The 25,340-nt window shown below is 44.5% G+C and overlaps 1 protein-coding gene across 1 annotated transcript in view; it reads left to right on the top strand.

The window, feature by feature from the left end:
* The window catches only part of LOC147733072 (uromodulin-like), a 236,180-nt gene that overhangs the window by 147,548 nt on the left and 63,292 nt on the right, over positions 1–25,340 (top strand). Inside the window, exon 6 of the mRNA XM_086958915.1 lies at positions 17,116–17,361. Coding sequence (XP_086815041.1) covers positions 17,116–17,361 — 246 coding nt within the window. The remainder of the gene's footprint in view (positions 1–17,115; positions 17,362–25,340) is intronic.

Genomic DNA, 25,340 nt, shown 5'->3' on the forward strand with positions numbered 1-25,340 from the left:
TAAAACATACTATCAATACCATCAGTGAATTTCAAGACTAGTTATGCTAAAACTTATTAAATCAGTTAATGTTTTCTTTTTTTCCTGTTCTATACCACAATTTTCAGGAAATGTATAGATCTACAGGACAATTGGATTGGTTGGTCCTTCAAGGCATTGGAAAACGGCTACTCTGCATGACCTTATTTGTTCCTTCCTAAAGGCTTCCCGAAGGACCATTCTATGGGTTTCTGCCGGTAAGGGGCAGATGAATAATAAATGCAAAAGAGATTCGTCCCCTCCTCTGAGTAAGCCAGGCCTCCTCTAGCTGCAATACCGCAAGGGATTCTTTTAAAGCTCTGAATGTTGAATTATTTAGCCTGGCTTGGCTTTCAATTTCCACCCAACAGTGGTGCGCAAGGGTGTTGTCCACTGCATCCCTCATTCTCCAGTAGAACTTGACAAGAGCCCCTTGTCTATCAGGAATCTGGTTTCTTAGTCCATACTCTAATCGTATTTGGGATTGTGAAATGTGTCGGAAGATCGAAAACAGGTTCTTAAAAAGGTTGATTGTACTGTATTTAGAAAGTACAATCTGAGCCGTATGAGATTGAAGGTAGAAATGTTGCTGAAATGATTTTTAGCAAGTGTCCTGTAGAACAACCTGTAAGTTTATTTCTCAGAACTTTGAAAGTGAACTGCAGTTGTTTGGCTTTAGTACGTCCTTGTACCAGTTGTGATTTAAAATTAAGGTTGCGGTCTATTTCAAAACCTAGGGCCCGATTCACAGAACTAATTTAAGGCAAAATCTTAAACTTACTACTTTTGGCATTCACAGAAGTTAGGATTTTATCTTAAGTTTGTCTTAAGGCAGACTTAAGACAAAATCCTAACTTCTGTGAATACCAAAAGTAGTAAGTTTAGGATTTTGTCTTAAGTTAGTTCTGTGAATCGGGCCCCTAGATATTTGTATGAATCAACACAGGTCAGAGGTTGCTCATCTAAGTACCAGAGGAATTTACGATTTGTCATTGTTTTGAGCTGTCTGGCGATGCACATCACCTTTGTTTTTTGATGGTTGATGGTTAGTTGAGCCAAGATGGTAAAAGCTCCTAGTTTGGTGATGATTCGCTGCAAGCCTACAGGTGTTTGTTCAAGGAGCACGATATCGCCCGCGTATTGTATGCTGGGTGTGGGTATTTTGCCCAATTGTGGGGGGGTCAGATTTGCTTGACCGGAGTTGTTTATCAAGGCCGGCAATGTAGATGTTGAAGAGGCAGGGTGCTAGCACACACCCTTGTTTTAACCCATTAAGGGTTTGGAACTTTTTAATTATGCTGTGCCAGTCTCCTTTCCTGACTTGAACCCACATCTGGCAATACACATCGATTATGGCCTCCAGGTGTTTCGTTGGGCCACCCCTGTTTTGCATTTTTGCCCATAACGTGGCTCTCAGGACTTTATCAAAGGCTGCTTTGAGGTCTATAAAGCATGCATACAGAGGCCTAGATTTTGTGGGGGCTTGATTAACTAGCAGGTTGACCGCGGAGATGTTTGTAAGTGTGCCCTAAATCCAGTTTTAGTGTAGGGAATGAGATTATGTTTATTGACCAAGTCCTCCAAATCGACCAACAGGTTTGATGCATACATTTTTGCTTCCACGTCAATTAGGGCTATCAGACGGTAGTTGGAGGGGTCGGAACAGGCGCCCCGTTTGTATATTGGGTTTAAAGTTCTACCCCTCCAGGAGTCTGGGATGGTAATGGATGCTAGGATGGACGAGAAGAGTGGCGTGAAGAGGCCGGACCAAAATGGAGGATCATGCCGAAACAAGGCATTTGTCAACCCGTTGGGCCCTGGGGCTGCCTCGGGTCTTAGTTTTTTAATGATTTTTAGAAATTGCTCTTTCCGGATCTGGGGAGAATAATCGATTGCTTCTGGGTTGGAGGTGGCTTTGACACGACCTGCAACGAGTGCCCCCTCGCCTAGTTGAGAACCACAAAGTGCAGGGCCGACAATGAAAGTTTTGTTGTATAGGATATTGATATGAGCTTTCCAGGTGTCCTCCATTATGTCTGAGTTATGATGCCGGTTCTTGCCGTTTGTTAATTGGTTGATGATTTCCCAAAAGAGCCTGGAATCCCTTTGTTTGCAGGAATGGTGGTGTTTGGCCCAGAGATGTTCTTGAAACCCTTTTTTTGCCACCTTAGTGTCTCTTTTTTGGTCTTTTCTGGCTTTGGAGATTAATAGCAAGAGATCCCGGGAGTGGGCAGAGCCCTGGTTTCGTAGTATTCTAAGATGTTTGTTCAGTTTTTGTTTTTGTGTCCTGAGATGTTTGGTGAACCAATCGCCCCCTTGATGTCTTCTCACTTTTTTACCTGTGGCCTGGTTGTAAAATTTTTAGTTTAGTTCTAGAGTGAAGCGCTCCCAAGCCTGTGTATTTATGGGTTCAGTTTGAGATCTTTCCTGGAAGTGGGTGCATGTCACCATGATGTCGCCGATCGTATTCTTTTTCAATACAAGGCATTTAAAAATTGTAGCATTGCGTTTGTTGAGATGTTGCATTAGCTGGCACTGAATTTATGATGTTTCTTAGCAACGTGAAGGATTGCGGTTAGTGGTCTCTTTGTGTCCTATCCATTATTTGGAAGTTCGTGATGGACCGAAAGAGATCTTGATCCGTGAAGGTATAGTCTATGGTTGAAGCAGATTTCTGGGTAATCCTAGTGTATGCTGCAGGGCTGTCTGTCGGGCTGCTCCCGTTAAGTATACTCATGGGAAGATCAACCAAACAGGACGTGCATCTCTTACCAAGGGTGTCTTGTCAGTTCGGGCCTGTGCACGCTCTTTGATACCTTTATTTCCATTTTACAGTAAGTCATATTAAAATCCCCTGACAGGATGATGCTCACGTCCAGATGGGCAAGTTTTAATGTTGACTGTGGTGCTAGTAAATGGTCAACTCTTGTCAATTTTTGTTTGAACGCTGGGTGAAAATAGATATTAGGAATAAAAGCAAACAGTTGAGGGGCGGAGCTTCAAGTTTGACACATTGCAACCAAGAGAACTCAAGGTCTATAGTGGAAACTTGCCAGGGAATATGGGTTGAAATGAAAATTGAAAGGCCCCCTTTAGCTCTGCCTAGTTTAGTGACTTTTGGCCGGCTTCAGAAATTCCTTAGAACCAATTATGGGTGAAGAGTTTATCAACCAGGTTTCCTGAAAGAGGAGAATATTGTACTTTGTGATGAATTCCATGAAGCATGGATCTTCTAATTTAGTACTAAGGCCAAACCTTTTTCCAGGAGCAGATGTTACAACCTGTGAGTGAGTTGGTGGCTACATGAGATTTGGTTCATGCCATGTCTGTGGGTGTTCCGGCCGAGATTAAATCCTGGAATCCTGGGGGCTTAGTGGCTTCTGGGTGAGCAAAGGTAATGGTAATTTTCCTGGTTGTGAACTCTTTCCTCTTCAGAGGGGTTTGATGGTCTGGGCCTTTAGCTCGCTTTAACAGGCCCTCTGGTTGATTGGATGGTTGAAGCAGGTTGTGATAGCAAGGGAGTTCTGTCTTTTTTAACTTAATGCCCCACTTTGCAAATTGGTCCCTCTGCTGCCAAATTTGTTCAATAAGTGAAGTGACTGAGAACGTTGCTATTGTTGTTTCTTAGCCCATGAGTGTGAGTTCTGTTTAAACTCTCTACTAACAATGTCACAGGTGTTTATGTGGCTCAAAGGAGGCAGGGCTTTAAAGAGTGTAAGCAGGGCACTTCTGTTTAAGATGTCGAGGGTATGGTCGGAATAACGTTGGTGTTGTTTAGTGGACGTTGTTTGTTGACCCTTGTCCAGTTGCATTATTGCTTCCCAGGTTTAGATCTTGGGTTAAATCTTGGTGGCAATTTGCTTTCCTCTCGTTGTCAGTAACCAAGTTTACTACCCGTGGGCTGATTGCACTAATCTCTTTTAAGACATTCCTTGGTGTATTTGAGGGTTTCTCTGTTTGTGTGGTTTGTGTAGCCTGGGTGTATAAAAGGTGTTTCTCTTTCCTTGGATGCGTAAATATTCTGTATACTTTCCCAAACTGCGGATGTTCGGTTTTGGTGTCAGTTAGACAGCTGGGGTTGTAGGTAAGGTGGATAGGGGGTTCGGTTGATCTTGTTTATAATTGTATCCGAGGGGGGGGGGTAAAGCTGCATCGTGGTCACTCTGTTTCAAACCCTGGTCGGTTTGATGGGAAATAAGATGGCTGCCTGTCTTGAATGTCTTCTGTTTTTTGTTTTTCTTATGCTTTTTCTCTCACGCTTGGCTAATATCTTGGTTGCTGTTGACAGCTTTTCTAGGGATTGCTCACATTGATCAATTAATTGAGGAGCCAAAACATTTAGATTATCAAACGTTTTTGCTGGAGGGGGCAGTTGAATCTGTCTGTGTTTGGACTTAGGTAGATTCCGCTCCACTAGTGATGTGCCTTCCCGTGGGGCGAGGTTGTTTAGTGTCAATTACCCGTAGTGCCTCGTTTTCTGTCTCTGCTTGTGGAACATTCTTTATTGGAGCTTCCGTAGTTGTGACGAAAAGGTCTGACAGAAGGGTGGCGACTACCGCTAATTGTCTGTAATTTGGGTGCAGTGTGATAAGAGTGGCTCAAATCCACCTGAGCGACTTACCTCACTCATCTATCATTCTCATATAATAAGCCAGCCAGGCAGTGGAGAAGAATTAGAAATATATTTTATTGGCCATAATATTCATCTGCAGATGGGCCCTGTCAGGTCTACACCCCAGGGAGTGCATCGAGAGGACTGACTCCTCTCATCACAGTAATACATTATCACATAGCATGGCAGAGTAAAACCACGCCCAGACTGGAAAAGTACTGGGCTCAGCAGAGGGTGAACAATGAACTCATACATGAGGCATCTGCACCTGCAAAGGCAACACTGTTATCACCCCTCAAGGCCACAGAGCCGAAGCTCTGCTACTCCAGGGCATATGCTCATAAGGGAGGGGGGGAAAACTGTACCATTAGACATTGGAGCTGCAGAGCAAATGTCAGCATCAGAAATCTGTCTGTCATAGACAAGCTTCTCTCTCTTATAGGAAAGTATACAAAAATATCAATAATGGGAACCTAACAGATAGAAGGCAATGTACTACAGCAAGTCTTCTAACTTAGAAGGCAAAAATAAGACAAAAGCTTAGCCATTACACATTAGGCTAACATATTCACAACTTCATTAGCAGGAAAATTACAATCTATCAAGTGGCAGTGGGACGTTTGGTAAGATGTTTCCCGGTCTCGCTGCACACTCAAGTTCATCTCATTGAAACTATGCAGTTTCTGTTCCACCCCCTGAATATGGATTGCTAGGATGTTTTGGAAGTCCACTTGGGTATCCAGCTTATCAGCATGGTAAGTCATTTCTTTGACGATTGTGTCCATTGTTTGTAACAAAAGCTGCCAGGCTGGCGAGGCTGGAAGACTGTCTGGCTCAGCTGGAAATACCTGGGCGTTGTGTTCCCAGTAGTTTGAACATGCTGACAGGGGAGCATGTGAAAGACCCGGTGTCCCGCTAAGTTGTTCCCTTCTTTGGAAGGAATGCAACAAGTCGGTTAAACCATGCATATCAGGGTAAAGAAACCACTCCTCCTGTGGATTGGCCTGGCAGGGGTTCTGGCCCTTTTGTTGTTTTGCTGGCACTTCCAACAAGAACGAAGAGAAGCTGGGCTTATCGCAATTGATTGTGTTAATATTAGAGAAGTCAGACTCCTGAGCATCAGTGTGTACGGCGCCTTGAGATTTTGTTGAGTTCCCAATAAAATTCAAGGTATTTGTGGTCGTCTGGTTGGCGGGGGCCCGTTCATTAAGGTTTTGGGGGCTGAATTTATCATGTGAAATTGAAAATAATGTCTGCTGATTGAGAAGATCAACAGAAGGGTAGTGGTGGAGTATTTGTGCCTCAAAAACTTGGTTGTTTTGGTATTGTCTGAGTTCTGGTAGGAGGTGAGCTTTGGATGATAAGAGTTGGAGGCTTAGAACTGCGTTGGTTGCTTTGTGTCAAGCTTCCCAGCCCAATCACTGAGGTGACTGGGAACTTCTCCTTTTTTTTCGATGTGAGCACTTGTAGTGGCCTCACTCACCGAACCTGAGCTGATACTGATTTCATCTCTTGCTTTAGGGGCTATAAGGTCATTGCAGTGTCGATTAACAGAAGTGGATTTTATTACAACTTTTAAAAAGTCCGAAATCAGTGCCTGTTTGGTACTGAGTGATGCCTAATCGGGACTACAGAAGTGGCTTTGGTACTGCCTCCCCATTTTGCTTCTGAAGTCGCAGCTGTAGGTGTTTTTGATATGGCCTCAGTTGCTGGCATTTGTTGGGGTTGTGTCCGATAAGACTCCTGATTCTAGCCGCCAGTGTTTGTCTTCTTTAACTGAAGGACAAGAGCCTGGGGAGTTCATACCTGGGTGATCTTTGGGTACAGCCTCTTTGGCCTTTTCCTTGCCCTTTGGCTGGGGTGCACTTCTGACTTTCCCTGACTGCTTTCCCCGCTGCCCCCACCCCTAGTGGGGAGAAGATGGAGGATGAGTAAGACTGCGGTTGGGGTGGGGGGGTTCTGCGAAGTTGCTTGGAGCAGGTGCAGCTTGATCCGGTCTCAAGCTGGGTAGCAGTGTGAGGAGGGGAGGTGCAAGAGCAGGGCATTCTGGGGGCCGCAAGCCGCACCCAATCTAGTTGGGCCGCCTCTACGGACACTCTCAGGCACTTCACTCTGTGGCCTCCTGCTAAGGGAGGCCACACTCTCGCACTCTTGAAACCCACTAGTTGCCTGCTTGTGTGCCTCGCAGCGCACTGCTTGCTTGCCTGTTGTGCTTATTACCTTTGCCCGGCCTCCCGCCTCTTCTCCAAAATCACCGCCTCTGCCGCCTCCGTTCAGCTTCCCGGTGTTTACCGGGGTCTCCCGGGGTGTGCCTGATGTTGTGTGGGCCCACTGATTTGCTCTGTGGAGACAGCTGCAGAACAGGAGCAGGCTGTGGGCTGGGGAGGGCCGTGGAGGGCAGGGAGGGAAGTAACCAAGGGCCGTGAGCTGTCAGTTTGGCTTCTCCCCACACAATCAACTGCCAAACTGCTACTGCTGCTGCGGCGATCAGCGTGAAAACCTGGAACTGGATTTTTTTTTCCTGAATCAGAGATTCGTGGTCGAACGGGCCATGCGACTCACATTGAATAACAGATCACAGGTAGGGTCTCTCTTACAGTATAGACAAGTTCTCGCCACAGGGAAAACCTTAATTGATCTCACAGATATTTAGTTGAACCATAAAGAGGTCCGTGGCAATTGGCCCCAATTCAACACATTTGGCCAGAGGCTCGCATTCCCCCAAAATACCACAAAGCTAGATATCACATATAGATAGCAACGCTCAGCAGACCAGGACACGACATGAACACCACACGAAGCGATCACGCGTTCCTTCTGCCAGACATCTGGACACAATCACACTGGCTCACACTAGCTCTCCCTGAGGTCGAGAGCCAGCTGTGTCCTTTTCAGATGCCCAACCCTGTTAATTTACAACTGAGATGCTTTCCAAGAATGCAGAAATTGTTTTATTGTACCTCGCAAAATGTGTATAAAACGAGTCAAAACTTTGAACACTCAGAATCTTTCCTCCGATGCAGTCTGTCGAGACTCTCCTGCTTCTGCATTTAATGAAACCAAAATGTTCCTGTTTTGTAAAATGCCTCTTGTATTTTGATTTCTTTAAGGTAAATTCATAATCAAGCAACAGGTGACATGGTTTCACAGCTTAAGTAGGCACACAATGCTTGCTCTGCCACAGCTCTATCCACAAGACCCCATTTTTTGTTTCCTGCATGGTCCTTGACTGCAATAATCTTACCTGACCTGCATGTCAATATTCCAATCCTCTGTGGGATGTGGAAGCCCCCATAATTTTCCTGAATGCACTCCAATCCCCCAATAAAGTCCTGAAGTTATTTTGACATATGCCCTATTTCTTCCCTAGGAATCAGGACAGGTAATGCTTAGACAATGAGTCTTGGAAGGTGCTTATTTTAATCACTGTCATTCTCTATCTCTAGTATCTTTCATCTGGTATTGGCCCTACTAAGGGCTACTTGTAGCTGGTCACATTTTAGTCTTCAGCATGGATAGCATCCCCAAATAGCGGGTGGAGTCCTCAATGCTTACAAATGTTTGCCTCCACCATAGTGAGTGTGACTCCAACTCTTCAGTACCAGTGTTAAAGATTGAACTCCTTACAAGTCTTACAAAATCATGCAAAGTCCATCAGCACTAGACAATTTTCCCTGTTTAAAGAGACTTTATTGCATCTCCTACTTCGGCTTCTTCTTTAGGCCTCTGCACATCTATCAACTGCTCAAGTTAGCAGTCCTCTAAGAACCTGCTGCCCTCAGTTTCCCTTTCCCTTACAATTTTACTAAAGGTTGTTAGGGAAAGGGAAACTGAGGGCATCAGGTTCTTAGACTGCTTCTGCCTTCGCCCCCTCTTCTATACAAACTTCTTTTTGCTGTCCTAGTTTCTTGTATGTGAAATTTACTCTATTGTATCCTTAATTGCTGATCCAGTTTATGGCCAAACTTATTCTCATTGTAATAAAATCTTGTTTAGGCCTAAAAAGTGTCCTTTCTTCCTTGTTCAATTCCAGAAGGGATAGATACCCTTTCATACTATTAATTTCTAGCACTGTATTTGCCATTGTTTAACTTTCACAATACTGTGGCTTCTTCACATTTGCAAGGTTCTCTCAGTACTTTGTCCATCATTACAAGGTACTCTCTATTGCTGTGTACTTAAGAGCTGTGGCTGTACCCCTAGTATATACTTTCAAGGCATCCTAGATGATGGCGATAAAGAAATTCCTGTGCCTGTGTGCTAAGCTCCTTTCTGTGGAGCGGGTCTTTAAGTTGGTAGGCTTCCTGACTTTATGTGCCCAGGTCTGTCTTTTAAATGTTCTCAGTATATTTTGGCTGTCACAAAGGTAATGGATTCTGATGTATAACCTATGAACCGACTGAAGAAACAAAAATCAATATCTGCAAGAAGGAGGTGGCACCATATACCCAAAAGACCCATAACACCCTTTACTCTACAAAACTTCCCACTGGCTGCTATGGCCCCCAGACCCAGGCAACTGAATTGAATTAGTGTAACATTCCTGACAAAGCAAAAGTCCCCTCCTATATCTAATGTGGCCTCCATCAATTGAAACTGCACAGACAGGATCCTCCTGTATGTGTATGTCCTGACCCAAGGTCGGTCCATAAATATATTGATCACTGATCAGTTATGCCAAGCAGCAGTTCTTACCAAGCATCTCTCTGGTATTTGTCTCCCTGTTTGAGATGATACTTTGTTGGCGCACATTCTTCTTTACTAAAATGGCTTCAATGGCTGTCTTCGAAGAATGTGATGCAAAGAACAGGATTGGGTAGTCCCTATGCTTCAAACTGTTCTGATCTTTTCTCCTTAGATGTATATCCTGTAAGAAAATAAAATCTGGATTTTATAATCTCATTTATTGCCACAGTCTGTAAAGAGTCAGGCCTGATTATTTATGGCCCGAATTCATGAATACATTGATGTATCAGGACATACTGCTGTCTTTGCCAAGATGCAAACCATTCGTCACACTTCTGGCACCCTTTCTCGAGTAATCATTATGACCAAGCCATAATTACAATGTTTTTTTCCCCAAGATGCTGGCACCTGTAATCAACATTTCAAGTCTGCCTTTATACTTACCTCATTTGGTGGGTCTCATTCTCTTCAACACAGAAAGTCTCCCTGGGAGTTCAAACAGCTTCATTTTCATAGTTCTGGATTCTATTGTATCTTTTGCTGTATCTCCCAGTCATTTAATGTGATTATTCTTCAGTATCTGCTGACATGAAGTCCCACTTGCTACCCAGTCGATGAGCTTATCTTCTTTATTTAGTGCCACAGCCTTACTCATCTTCATTACAGATGCCCATTGTCTTCTTAATCAAGTCAATAGATGAGACTGCAATTTCTGCTTTTATCCTTTTAAATTTCAGACCCTCTTGGAAGGCCCATTGGCAGGGGCGGCTCCTCTGTTAAGGCGGAGTAGCGTCACCCCACTTCTTTTCAGCACTGCAAAAAGGTTATTATAGTTTTATTTTTCTGTGCTAAGACTATTTTGCAAGGCGTGGCTGAGCAGGGAGGAGGAGTTGGGGCACTCTTTAAGTGCACATGACTGTCTTGGGCCGGCCAAACAGTCATAAGCACTTTGCATGTTCTCCACTGGCTGTATTGTAAAGCCTGGGTAGAAAACATCCCCAGGCCTCCAGTCCCTGTGTGAGTGCCGAACCACGGTGCTCAGTCAATTACAACACTGCACTGCAGTGTTGTGGTTGGCTTAGGGGAGCCTGGGTGCTTCTTGTTGACACAGAAGGAAGAGAACAGAGGAGAGACGGCGGCTGACCCAGCCAGCCACCCGGCGACCCGCAGGTAAGTGATCTTTTTTTTTTTAAACCCCCTCCTCACTACTGCTGCCTGGTAGCAGCCGCCACTGCTCATTGGTATTGTATCTGTTTTTCCACGAATGCTTACTTGTTACAGTAAGCTCTCCATTCAGCAACTTAAAAGCAGCTGTGTTGAAAGAGTTGCACCTTACTTTCTCAAAAAGTATTCAAATGTGTTATCTTGCTTCTTGAAGAGTTTACTACTTTACAAGTGTGGGCAGTTAGTGGTTTTATTTGATTTTTTCTTTGGCCTTTATGCTTGAGACTAATTGGAAATGAGTCATCTTTCTCTAACATTTTTCTGAAGTGGACCTGAACACAGCCATTGCTATTCTCCTCTTCTGCTTGCTCATTCAGCTTCATGGTCATGATGTTTTTTCATCACAATCTATTCTTACGATCTTCGCATTTCTCTGTGGAAAGTTTGACCTGGGTTTTTCAGTGTCACGAATGAGTTTGTCACACATAGCTGTTATCTGACTGAATCATCTGATCTGCTTCTCATATCCAGGATCTATGACCGGCATTTCATTTTTTCAGTTAAATGTTTTTAATCCCCAAGTTGGATTTAAGGTGAACCAGACCATCTGCCAGTGATTTTCCAAATCAACATTAAAGGTTTGATAGACAATAGATCATTCTTTGTGAGCTGTGAGCTTTTATTGAGAGCTATCGCTTTATCTCAAACAGCCTCCCTTGTTTCCCTTAATAGTTGATTCTTTGCAATAAATATAGGTTTCCATTTTTATGGTGCTCTAATTACCTGTGAAACTGATACTTGTACATAGTAAACAATTGAGCAGTCATTGCCGTCTAGCAAGCTTAACTGGGTTGCCTACCCTCACACTACGGGGGCATGTCTGTCATCAGACGTCTAAATGTCTCAATGGATCGCAGACTTTAACTCAGTCCATGTCCATTTAGCACTTTCAATTTCATGAAGGTTGCTCACTGTCCTCTATTGCTTGCATTTACTTTCCTCACAGAGAAACACAGCACCCAGTATGCCTATGACACTATTTACAGTGCCACCATAATTTACTATAAGCAGGATATCTGTCTCTGTGGCCTCCCCATTCCAAGTTGGCCTGATTAGAAAGACACCATGGGTGACATCGTAGGTCCATGGGCTGTCAGACTCTACATAATCAATATTTCAGGCACATCTCTTTTCCAGTATCTCCCTTGCATGATTCAGGAGTGCAGTGGTAACTCCTTTCCTTGCTATAAGCCTTTCTGCTGTACAGCGCCTCATAGGCACTGTGGTGATGGTGGCTTTCTCACCAGCCATGGGGAGGGGTGTGGTATACTGTGTCCAGGCACAGTGGCCTATAGACCCTCACCTAATTTACCACCACACCAATATCGCGGATCTCCGTCTCACTCCTTCACCACTTCCAGATCCCCAGGTAGGTCTTCCAACCACCAGGTAAGAGTTTTCCGCCCTCTCGTGGGTCTCTGCCTACAAACACGCCTCAGAGCTCTTGGAAGCCCCTCCTACCCCAACATCCCCTGACTCCTTTTTCCTGTAGCACAATTTTGTGAAATAATTGTTTATGTGCTGATTGTCTATGGTTGCACTATAGTTTCAAGTTTATTTATTTATGATATCGGAACTCAATTGAGGTCCACATAAAAATTCAAACAAGCAGTAAACAATAAAATATCATAGAAAGGTATAATGTCAGTTTGTCAATATAACGGTAGGAAGCATTTAAAATAATGAAACAATTTAAAACAAAACATTTCATTTGGAGGGTTAAACATTGCTTCAATAAAATCAGAGGCTGTAAGGATACCCATTTGCAAACACATAGGTCTTAACCATTTGCGTCTAAATACCATAAGTGCCGGACATACAAAAATGACATGATACACATCCTGGGAATTGGTATTACAAAAGTCGCATATGTCGGAACGGCCATACCATTTAGATAAAAGACAATTCAAAGGGAGTAAGTTTTGCCTTAACAAAAGGATGAAACGCCGAACTCCATGGGGGAGATTCCAGGATATGTATAGCTGAGGTTTGTTCATTAGACAAAAACCCACTGGAATGGAGCATTCCTCTCTTCATTTTATTCTTCCCTCTGTCTATTCTATAACCTAGCTCCCAGGAAGCCGATTTTAATATCGATTTTAATTGGACCGTGGAAAATGAAAAAAGATCTGATTCATCTAACTGTAATAATGCAACAGCTTGTCGAAAATTTCTTACAATTAGGGAATAAGCATTAAAAGTACCCAACAGTTCATTTTTTATGAGATGCCTCAATGTACCCGGCATTCCTTTAGCTAAGTTAAATATCCAACGCACCACACTCGCAACTGCTTGGGCCCAGGAACTACGCAATCCGGATTCCTGTCTCAAAGAAGACGTGGAATTCGCGGTGCTTACTGAGGTGAGGATGCGTAATATTTTTCCTTCAATGGAATCCAGAAACTCCCATCTTGTCATATCCACTATTTCTAGTCCATACATAAGGGATGCAGGGATTTTTGCTCGGAATACCTCGAGCAATAGGGAGAAGTGCCTTCTACCTGTCGCCTTGTAAAGAGAAACAAGGCTCTTCCCTTGAGCAAGAGCTTTCCTGCTATTATTCTCAATATGTGCTATGTCACTTAGATTACTCGTGACAACCTTTCCAAGGAAAGGATAGGATTTGACTACTTCTAGTCTTTCACCCCCAACAGACCAGAGATAATTGTCATAATTGGATTTTTTCCTTCCCCGGAAACACATTATTTTACTTTTTGAAATATTTATTTTTAGAAAATGAGCCTCAGCATAGGTATTCAGGGCATGTAGTCGACCATTCAAACCTTTTGGGGCGAGGTCCAAAATTAAAATATCATTGGCGTACATTAGGCATACTATTGGGGTTCCCCCTAAAACTGGGGAAATGCCATTTTTAGATAATAATAAAGCCTGGCGGAGATCTGCTATGTATAAAGAGAACAACAAAGGAGCCAACAGGCATCCTTGTTTAAGTCCATTAATCGTGGGAATAACCCTAGATAGTCCTCTCTCTCCTCCCATTAATACTCTGCACCAAGTATCTGTATGTAGGGCAATAACTAGTCTTAACAAACTAGAGGGCATCCCTAAATCAAATAACTTACTCCACAACCAAGATCTATCAACCTTGTCAAAGGCCGTGGAGAAGTCAATAAAAGCACCATATATATTTCCTCCACGGACTTTGATGTATTTTTCTGCCAGAATCTGGAGAGTCGTGAGATTATCTAGGGTACCATGTTGTTTCCTGAAGCCAGTCTGTCAAGTGGTAATATTCCTTTAGAAGATACCCAATCATTTAGGGAATTAAGTAAACATTTCGCAAAAACCTTACCAGTGGCGTCTAGGAGGGCTATTTGTCCGTAGTTTTTAGGTAAATCTCTTGCCCCCTTTTTAAAGAGGGGAACCAATAAACTCCCTTTCCAGGAATATGGAACAATGCCACTGGTAAAGCAGAATCTAAAGACTGGGTATAACATTTTTCCCCACAATGCACTTTGAGATTTTAAAACAGAAATGGGGACTTCGTCAGGGCCCATTACACCTGATGTGCGCAGGCCCTTGATTGCGGAAACAATTTCCAATTCAGAGGGAGGACCATAAGGTAACGAATTCTCCTGTAGCTTCGCTGGGTCAAACGTCACATTATTGCCACTATACAGATGCTGAATAAAATCAACCCAAGATTGCTCACTAATGGATATCGGTAAGGGTCTAGATCTTTGTCATCCTTCTCCGATTATAGACCAGAAGGTCTTGGCCTGCCCACTTCTGGATGCCTCACGGAGTTTAACCCAGATAGTATCTTCTTTATCTCGTTTTAGTCTGGCCTTTATCCTATTTCTCCTTCTTCTTAAAAGAGTTATCCTTTTACTACGTTCAGGGATAAAGGAGAGGTACTGATCCCTAACCAATTTGTTTATTTTTATATTTAAATAATAAAGGTCAGAAGGGATTTTAGTAGTTATTCTCCTAGGAGGAGGTTTTTTAGCTTTGGATTGTAGGGTACGTAAAAAGGAAGCGAAACACAGTAGTTCATTCCCTTTCCAAAGGTGTAAGTTCTCTACTGTGTGTTCCAATATATTAACCAAGTTTTTAATAGCCCCTGGGTGCCAGTAACAAGTCCCTGCACTATAGACTTTTAACGCTTTGTAAATGTGTGATTGTGAACAAGAGTATTGTCTGTCTATTTATTTTATAGTTACTAAGTACACAGTGTTAAATGGTTCACAGGTGTGTTGTTTCCTAAATAAACGGATTCATTTCATGAAATTGCCCTCCTTACATATAAACCATGAATGTTGTGGTTGTATATGACATAAATCTGACATCTTGTAAGTCATTAATTTGCCTTCATGCACGTCATATATTTTCGCTCGTGTTTAATGAGCTATCAATTTGTTCCCCTAATCTGTGCATTTTATCTAAAATGATTTTGAATTTGTTGAAGTCATTAACGCATTCTAATGTTCATCGTGAAATTTCCCTTCTGTTTTGTACTGGTTGGTCCTACAAGAGTTATGGGTATTCCTAGATAGGCAAATAAGAACTCAGTATCCTATTGCCAAGAAGTCCTACTGTACGAACTGTCATTTGATGATCACCTTTATTTGTTACTTGTCTTTTTGTCCACCTTTTCATGCCTTTACTGTAAAGCGCTCTGCTACCTTCGGGTCTTGTTAGCGCTATAGAAAACTTCTAAATAAATAATAAATAAAAATTAATTTCTCAAAAAATTATTCTCAGGGCCTTGGCCTGTCAGTCATACATTTATTTTTAGAAAAACCACAAGATCAGTTATGACATGAACCAAGGTTACAGTAGCCTCAAACTTATATGATTGAATGACCGAGTAGTGAGCAACTGGACCCAGCCACACGGCTTTTTGAATAGTCAGTTTCAGTGCATAGCATTGCATTAGCCTCTTGGACAGATCTAGGCCTAGAGCTCCGTCTGAAAGGGTACATATGTGCATGCCTTTTTATTTAGAACGTGATCACTCTTCAGTTTTCGACACTGACCGCCGAGCAGCAGGTCAGGCACAGGGTGTTACTGGGAGAAAATGTTATCGTCTGAGTTAACAAGGTAACGGATCTGGCAATTAGGCACGGATTGTAGGGACAGGCTGGACTCCTCCTCATGTAAGAAGTTCACTGGCCGCCACCCTTACCCCACCCTCTTAAGCGTTTTTGAATGTTGTAGCTGTCACTTATAAAGAAAACCAGGAACTTTGCCGGACTGTGAGTGGCTGGTATTTCGCTGTATGGTTCAAGTGGCACAGAAACATAATGGCAGCTCCCAGCTATTGACACGAGATTCATTCTGTTAAGGCAGGCTGAAACAGCTTGGAGGCGTGCCCTGCTCCCATTCCTTAAATGTAGGCTTGGAAACTTAACAACATCACTGTTTCCTCCAAGCAGTGCAATCTGGAGGCTGAAGTGACTCTAAAATCTGTACGCTGCAACCTCCCTGACAGAGTTACCTGCCTACTCTCAAAAAGTTTCCTCAAAATGTTCTGGTACCTTTTTTCTGATCCATTACATACAGGAGCTAAGAGGGAAAAGACGCAGGTTGCCCTCCACTCACAAGTATTCATAACAAAAAACCTGCTCTGTATCTGATAGAGTGTCCTGAACATCACCTGCCTCCCTTCCTGGTGAGTATACTTATAGTACATGCAATACTTCTGCTGTACTTACAGGGTGTTCCTATCTTCTTCCTAAAAAACAACAATTCTGCCTGTGTCTATGACTCCACCACCGGTTCTTAACAACCATTCATCATGAAAAGTGTGTGAAAAGTGGGAAGGTGCCTCACGGAAACAACCGCCAGGAAACTACTGATAGGTACTCATCAGTGTGTTCCACTTATCATCATCGTTACCTTTCCACTGAAAAATAAATGAGCAGATAATGTGTCCAACTCAATTGGTGAAAAATCTAATAAACCTGACCCCTTCATGAATTGTATGGTTCTAACCCACTAAAAACGAGGTAGACAACCCCTAGCACTATGGCCCATTTTATTCACTGCTGAGTGTCTGCTCACATTTAAAAACAAAGGGCTACTGTCGTACTTCGTTTTAATTTATATGAAGCCGACATGTTTTATTGATTAATACTAAGGTATTAGAGCTGTGAAGTCACAGTGTGGCGTGGACTAACCCTTTGCCCTGCAGAAGTTGCCGATAAGTAGTGTTAGGCAATGAAACATGTTGGCTTCATATAAATTAAAACGAAGTACGACTGCAGCCCTTTGTTTTTAATGTGAGCAGACACCCAGAAGTTCACAAAAATGTATTTCTTTAGGAAGAAATCCAGTCCACCCACCTAGAGAATAGTTGTTATTGGGTTTCTCTACACGGCTGCTGGAAAAGCCGGGCTATGTAGTCTGACCTTTTAAGAGGTTGCAGGGTTATGGACATTTTGTTGGTGGCTGTGGTCATTATTAGATGGCTATATCCTGAGTTGACTGCATATTGAAATAATGTTGCCCAGTACTGAGTTTCATGAGGGTAAACCTTTTGCAAAGTTGCCCCGTCTACCATCTTCCCACTTGGTGCTTGCTGAACCATACACTTCTTTCCCTCCTTTCAGCACATCATTCTCAAATCAACTGAAAGGCTATGGAAGTTTCTCAGCCCAGATGTCTCTTTATAGAGATTCAGCTCAGCAAGATCCTGTGCTGGCATCAGATCTTCTGTACGTGGGAGACCAGGTGTTCCTCATCGTGGAGGTGCCAGATCTGGACGAGAGTCAATTCTCAATGCTGGTGAAGTCACTGTTTGCCGCTCCAGTTGCCAATCTCAGCTCAGTTCCTCAATACAATCTGATTACAGAAGGGTATGTACACCCATTTACACGTATATTCTATAAGATAATGCATGGATAAGCAATGCCTCAAAATGACCAAATATGAACAAACACCATGTAATTGACTAAGAAGTACAAAAGGGGCTAAAAATAGTAAAGTATTGATTTTTTTATTGAACTACGAAGTCAAGACAGAGTCAATATAATTAGAGTTTGGCAGCCACAAGTGACTGTGATATATTTGCTCAATTCATTTGTTAGTACTCATTACATATTTTATTATCTACAAGGGTAAATTTTCTATGTCACAATGTTCCAAATGGTTGACTCTGCACAAGCTAAGGGAAATAACTCTACTGCTTTTGTCAGTTTAACTGATGGGCATTTGGAGACCTGGAAAATGATGGTACTATTAAAAGCCCTGCTGATTGGTATTACTAAGCAAAATTTGACCTCTATTTGTATATAATTTGCCCATCAAAAGTCAATTTTTCTTGAATTTTTGCCATCTTTGATCTTGGCAAAATTCTACTATATGAGGTAATCACCATTTTTACGAGGACAATTTGTGCGTAATGTAGTCTCACCTTTTTTTTGTTGCGATGTTTCCTCATTGATCCAGTTTGTACGTTATTATGTTGCAATTATCAGCAATTTTCAGCTCAAGCAACTCAAGCTTTTTTGTTCTGCTACAGTTGTCCAACTCCCACAATGGTATGATCAGTGCTACAGGGAACCCGCATGAAATAAAGTTATAAATAATGAATTTAAATGCAAATTGTTATTATGTGAATTAGCCATCGCAAATGGTGAACTGAAGTTGACACACAAAACACTTTGACCCCTGGTCTCTAGCATTATGTAGAGTACTGGGCCAATACAAAATTCTATTTTATTGACAAATTTTAAAGCACGCTATACCAGCCATGAGTGTTTTGTGATTTCTGAAATTGATTAATTAATTAAGAGGAAGGGAGCAGTGAAACAATAACAATTTGACTGAATTATGTAAGAAGATCTAAGTGGATCAAATAAGATATCGGCATTATCAATATGAAAGTGGCAGTCTGGTCACCAGTGAAAAACCTGCTGGCACAGGCCTGTTATTGAAACCCTTTTGTTAATCTGGCACATTTTAATTTGAAAAAGGATCCTGTCTACACGTTTATACAAATGAATTGTACAATACCATCCAAAGAGGAATTTCCTTTAAGACCGAATCTTACTTCAATAAATCGCCCTTCATCTAAACATCACATCACCATAGTCTGTGATTTTGTGTGTTCTCTCAATCCAGTCATATAACATCAAGAATCCATTGCCTTCAATAGTCATCCTATCAGTTTACCTTAACCAAAGATTTGTGCTATCTCCTAACTCATTCATATAACAGAGAGAGTCTATTGCTTCTAATGGTCAACCTATCGCATTACCATAGCCAATCATTTGTGCTGTTTCCAAATTCATTCACCTAACATAGATGGTCTATTGCCGCCGATGGTGCTCCTGTCATACTATTACAGCACCTTTGGTTAGCATGTTTATCATCATTATGGAATAATGAATTGTCTCTGTATCACTGCCATCACATATGACTTCAATGGGCCCCAAGAAGCAGGGTGTAGCATGCCCGAGTGTGTTTAGATAATTTGTTACACTGAACCAAGTTCAGGATCTATTTGTCATGCATGAGGGAATATTTACCCATCCATCTCATAGTGACTACATTTGGCCAGTAGCAATGCCATTGAAAATTGACACACATTGCCCTCTGTGTTTTGGGGCATCTACAACATATCCTAGAAATGTCACCAGCTAAGTTCTCGGTAAATTCTAATTTGTCATTACACTTACAGTTTCAAATATTTCCGAACCTGACACTCCCTTCCCCAATCTTGCAACTCCTGGGCAGGACAATGCAAGGTGAAAGAAATCTGCATTCTCTATATTACATCTAAGACAGGTTGTTGATATGTTTTGAACATAATGAGCAATTATCTAAGGGTATAATTTAAGTCTCATGTATTTATTTGAAGTGCACTAACTTCTGTTTTCTAATATTTTTATTGAGTAGAAAAAAACATAAATACATTGAGGAGTTTTATAAAATAAGACAAAGAGAAGAGAAAGAAGAATCTTTTCAAAATTCACTTCAATCCAATCACAGTCCAATCCAATCCAATTCAATTCGCCTAAGAATTTTCGTTATTGACTTGGGAGGGTACAAGGTGCAGTCAGTATTTAAAGTGCAGAGTGCAGTAATCTCGGCATGACCTAGTTTGTAACAGCTGTTCTACTCCGGAAGTGATCACTATCACAATCTTAGAAGAAACATGTATAATTGGCAATTAAGGAAGTAAACGTACTACTCAGAAATATCGATTGTAATGTCTGGTTCTTCCCCCTGAAAGTACACTCTCAAGCCTTTGTAGGAACAACAAGGATTTATTGCTTATTAATACAAGTAGCAGAGCCAGGGCGCCGAGCGTCTTACTATGCCTAGCTCCGGTCGCCAACTGCCGTTTCTGTGTTCGCGCCTTCGCACTGATTCCCTTCTGCGCATGCGCGCGCTCCTGACGCTCCGGTCTATGGCGTGACGCGTCATCGCGTACACGCGCATAGACTAGAGCGCACACCACATATCTCCCCCCTTTTAATATACACAGGATAACATTCCCCCCCCAGCTGCTGGTTGTCCGGGGGACAAAAGTCAGTGTCTATGAGGGGCGCAGGGGGTGACCCACCCTATTGTCCATCCATTATAAAGTCTCTGTAACGCAAGGGCGCAGTGACAGGCCTGCCACTGCGGGTGTGTCTTACCGGCATGTCTTCTTCCACCTCCGTCTCACCTCGTGATCTCTCACCAACTCTCGAATCTCCTCTCTGTACTGCCTCCGCTGGTGCCTCTTCTCTGTCGGTGGACTCAGTGTTGGGCGCCTCTATCTCATTGTCCACTTCTGCACTTTCCCACTGGTCTACCGCATTGTGCTCCTGTTGGGGTCTTGCTTCTTGGCCATCCAACCGTATCTCTTCCTCCTCGGTTTTGGGCCACACTATTATCTTGTTAACTCTGGCCATGCGGTCTTGGGACCATACCTTCCCGTCGCTGAGGAGGGCCGCTCTCCCTCGCACCTCCTTGACCTGTAAGGGCTGGCTGAACTTACTTTCACCTTTCCTTTGCATGGTAGGGAGTCTGACCCTGACCCACTCTCCTTCTTCCAGCCCTGATTCCCTCGCATTTCGTCGTCTGTTGTAGTGGGAGGCATAGATCTTCTGGGCCTTCTCCAGGTTGTGCTGCACCACTGCAGGGGACCACTTGCTGGTAATGGTCTTTTCCCTCCACACTACGTTGTCCCTTGTGAAGGGATGTCGACCCCTTAGTACCTGGAACGGGCTGTACCCCACGGCCGTGGGGGTGATCCGGTAGGCCCACAGCATGCTCATGACTTCCGTCTCCCAGTCTTTGCCCTGTGAGATAGCCGCCTGTATGGATCCCATGAGCACGCGGTTAAACCGCTCCACTTGGCCGTTGCAGGCGGGGTGGTAAACATCTGTGTGCCTCGACTCAATCCCATTCCTCCTCATAAACCGGACCCATTTGTCCGATACAAACTGTGGACCATTGTCACTGAGAACAGATTTGGGTATACCCTCTCTCAAGAAGACGGACGTCAGGAATTTCAGAATTGTGTCCGTTTCCATGGATTCTTGTATGTCCACTTCGGGCCATTTGGAGTACTTGTCCATTATGACGCATATGTATTTGTTCACTCCTCTGCTGTCCAGGACGGACCCCAATATGTCTATAGCTACATTCTCCCAGGGACCTTGTGGGGTGTCGAACTTGCCCAGTGCTGGTCTGAGTGGACGTAACACCTTGTCCGCTCCCTGGCACTGCCCACACTCCCTCACTTGTCTTTCAATTTGTGCGTCCATACCCGGCCACCAGTACATCTGCTTAACTCGTGCCTTGGTTTTCACAATGCACAAATGACCCTCATGCAGTTGCATCAACAGTTTGGGTATTAGGGAGTCCGGGGGTATGACCCTCTCACCTCTATACAAGAATATCCCCGAATCACTTATGGAGAGTTCTTCCCTCATCTCAAAGAACCTCCGCACTCCTTCTGCCAGCTTCTTTTTGTCCGGCCAGCCGGAGGTGAGGTGTCTCTTTACCTCCGTTTTCTCCTCATCCCTTTCGTAGGCGGCTTCCCATTCCTGGGCACTGATCGACGTCTCATGGTCTTCCATGCTGGCAACCATTTCTTCCTTGTCCTGGGCCTCCTCCGGCGCCTTCTCCATGGCCGCAGCCCGGTTGAGGTAATCAGCGACCCTGTTTTGTGTTCCTGGCAGATATTCTACGTCATAGGTGTAGTCCAGCAGTTTCAAGGTCATTTTTGCAATCCTTGGGGTCGCTGTATCGTGGCCTGAGGAAGTCAAGACTTTCACGAGTGGCTTGTGATCTGTTCGGAGTTTGAATCTGGTGCCCCAAATAAACTGGCGAAACTTGTTCATCGCCCAGGTGACCGCCAGCATCTCCTTTTCGATCACACTGTACCTCTGTTCCGTTGGGGATAGTGCTCGCGACGCGAAGCTGATCGTCTCCGTGGACCCATCTTCTCTCTCTTGCGCCAAGACCGCCCCCAAGCCTTTGTCGCTCGCGTCGGTGGTCACTATGGTCTTGCCATCGGGCACGTATCCTTGTAGTGGGATGGCCTGGCTGATGCAATCCTTGACCGTGTCAGATTCAAGTTGAGCCTCCGCATCCCATTCAAATTTTGTCTTGTCCCTGATCAATTGCCTCATTTTGTGTGTTCTGGTGGCAAAGTGTCTCACGAATTTGCTATAATACTCGGCCATTCCCAGGAATGACCGCACTTCTTCCTTGGTGCATGGGGCCTTGGCATTTTTGATCGCCTCCACATTCTGTACCTTCGGTGAGATGCCATGTGTCCCTATTTCGTGACCTAAGTACGTCACGGCCTGGGTCCCGATCCTGCACTTACTCCATTCTGCCGTCATGCCTTTGTTCTGCAGCACCCCTAGGACTCTATGCAGCTTCTTGTCGTGATCTCCTCTGGATGAGCCCATCACCAGGATGTCATCTTGAAAGTACTGCACCCCTGAGATGTCCTTGAACAATCTGTGCATCAGCTTCTGAAACACAGCCGCAGCGGATGCTAGGCCGAAGGGCATTCTCCTGAATTGGTAACACCCAAAGGGTGTAATGAAGGCCGTGTACTTCCTGCTCGCTGGGTGCAGCTCTATCTGGTAGTACGCTGACGTGAGGTCTATTGTGGAGAAGTGGGTGACGCCTTTCGTTTTGGCTAGCATCTCCTCGATTCTGGGGAGTGGGAATCTCTCCACGACGAGCTTTTTGTTGAGCTCACGAAGGTCCACACAGAGGCGGACCTTGCCGTTCGGTTTCTTGACCACCACCAAGGGTGAGAGCCACTCCGCACTGTCCACCGGCTCTATAATGCCTTGCTCTTCCAGTTTCATCAATTCTTGTTGCACCAACCCGCTCGTGGAAATGGGTATATTCCGGACTTTATGCACAACTGGTACTGCCCCTTCCTTGAGGACCATTTTATGTACAAATTTGTCCAGTTTGCCCACTGTGCCCTCGAAAACTTTAGGGTATGCCGATCTCCAATCTTCGTCTTTGTGGAGGGGCCACTCATCCGTCAATAGTATCTGTTCCTTTCCCCCAGGGTTGAGGATGATGCCCAGGTCCCCGGCGTCTCTCCATCCCAGAACCGATGGGCCTCTTTCCGCCACATACAGGGTGCACGTGGCTGTCCTCCCTCTGAATTCAAACTCAAAGTCTCGGCACCCCACCAGGGGAATGGCGTTCTCGGTGTACGATATGGGCCTGATGTCCGGAGGCCATAAATCCGGCCCCACGACCGGTGCAAAATCTTCTTCCCAGATGGACCTTTGCACAATGGTCCAGGGGGATCCTGAGTCGACCGCCACGTGTACTTTCACCCCTCCAATGAGCATGTCCGTGCGGGGCTTATCACTTCGCCTCCCTGCCACCTCCAGCACTTGGTCTTCGATGCACAGCACCAAATCGCCCTCGTCCAGGTCATCCTCACCGCTCACGTCCGCGGTGGCTGCTTCTACGCACTTGACGGAGGATTTTGACCCCTTCTTCCGACACACCTTTTCAAAATGGCCGGTCAAACCACAGAACGCGCATCTGGCACGGAACGCAGGACAACGTTGGTCCTGGGCTGTGTGCGCCGTGCTGCCACACCTGTAGCACGCAAACTTACTGCCGGGGCTGGGGCGACCCGTCTGTTTCCCCGACCCTCTGGAGTCTTTCCTCGTGTCTCCATATCTGCTTTTGGAGTTACTGGATTGAGGTACCTCATCAATTTTGTTAATCATTTGTCTCGGCACGCTTTCCCGTTTTGCTGCATCAGCGCCTCGTTTAGACATTTCTGCTTTCTTGACCATTGCTACCACTTCCTTGAGAGACGTTTCATTCATCGCCCATAATTTGTCCTGGACGGCTCTGCTGGTCGTATGCATCACGATCTGATCTTTTATGTATTCATCTTGGAGAACACCATACTGACACGTGATGGCCAAGCGTCGGAGGGCTGCCACATAATCGTCAATGGATTCTCCCACCTCTTGTTTTCTCTGCTGAAAGTTGTAGCGATCTATGGAGACGCATACTGCTGGACGGTAGTAGCTGTCCAAGTCATCGAGTGCATTCTTGAAGACGTCTGTCTCTGTTGCACCCCTCTCCTTGGGTACTAGATTCTTGAACACCCTCGCCCCTTCAGGGCCTAAATTGTGAAGCAACAGTCTCTTCCTTCTTGCCGGGGTGTATTCCGCTTCGGCCTCGTCTTCCAGAGCTTCAATGTATTTAAGGAAGTATTCTTTCCAGTCCTCCCATTTTAACTGCGGCTCACCCGGTCTGGGCAGGAATGGCACCGGTGCCATCAAGGCTGAGGCTTGATTTGCCATTCTGGCTTCACCTCTGGGGTCTGCCACCTGAGCACCTGGCTGGATGGAACCCCTGGATGCTCCTGCACTCCCTGCTGCGTCCCCTTGGCTCCTGGGACTGCCTGGGGTACTGTCTCTTGTGGGCAGCGTGGGGTTATCTGCCTGTGTCTCTTCCTCTGACTTGGGGGTGGTGCCTTTGGTTGCCAGGGTGCTGGCTGTAGGTTCTGTTTCCTTGGGCAGCACTGACCTGGTGGTTTGCGCTGTTTCCCGGTCTTCTCGTGATCTCTGCGCTGCTGCCACGCCCTGCGCTCGTGCTGGTGGTTGTCCTGTCCCTCTGGCTGATGAGGGGCTGTTTGGGGGTATAGCTCCAGCTCTCTGTGCACGGTGGTGTTCTGCGTGCCAGCCTCGTCGCCAATGTAATGTCTGGTTCTTCCCCCTGAAAGTACACTCTCAAGCCTTTGTAGGAACAACAAGGATTTATTGCTTATTAATACAAGTAGCAGAGCCAGGGCGCCGAGCGTCTTACTATGCCTAGCTCCGGTCGCCAACTGCCGTTTCTGTGTTCGCGCCTTCGCACTGATTCCCTTCTGCGCATGCGCGCGCTCCTGACGCTCCGGTCTATGGCGTGACGCGTCATCGCGTACACGCGCATAGACTAGAGCGCACACCACATCGATGACTAAACATGTTCACTCAAAGAAGAAAGTACGATATTAGCGATAAAACCAGGTTAAAAACATCTGTTCTAATCCATAAACCTTGAATACTGATATGTGCAAAAAGCAATCATGGTGTAAACGTACTAGTCCAAAATATCGATTACTAAACAAGCAATATTAAAGGTGCAAGGTGCACTATTATTCTGCGTGGCCTAGGTAATAGCATTAGTTCTACTCCAGAAACAAACAATAATGCAATTATTAGAGAAACGTGCAACTGACAGTTAAACATGAAAATGTACCACTCACAAATATAAACTGCTACACATATCTTCCCACAAAATGCAAAGTGAAGTATTGACGAAAACACCAGGTTTAAAATCTTTG

This window comes from Lissotriton vulgaris, chromosome 2_1 (assembly GCF_964263255.1).
Source record: "Lissotriton vulgaris chromosome 2_1, aLisVul1.2, whole genome shotgun sequence".
Taxonomy (NCBI): domain Eukaryota; kingdom Metazoa; phylum Chordata; class Amphibia; order Caudata; family Salamandridae; genus Lissotriton; species Lissotriton vulgaris.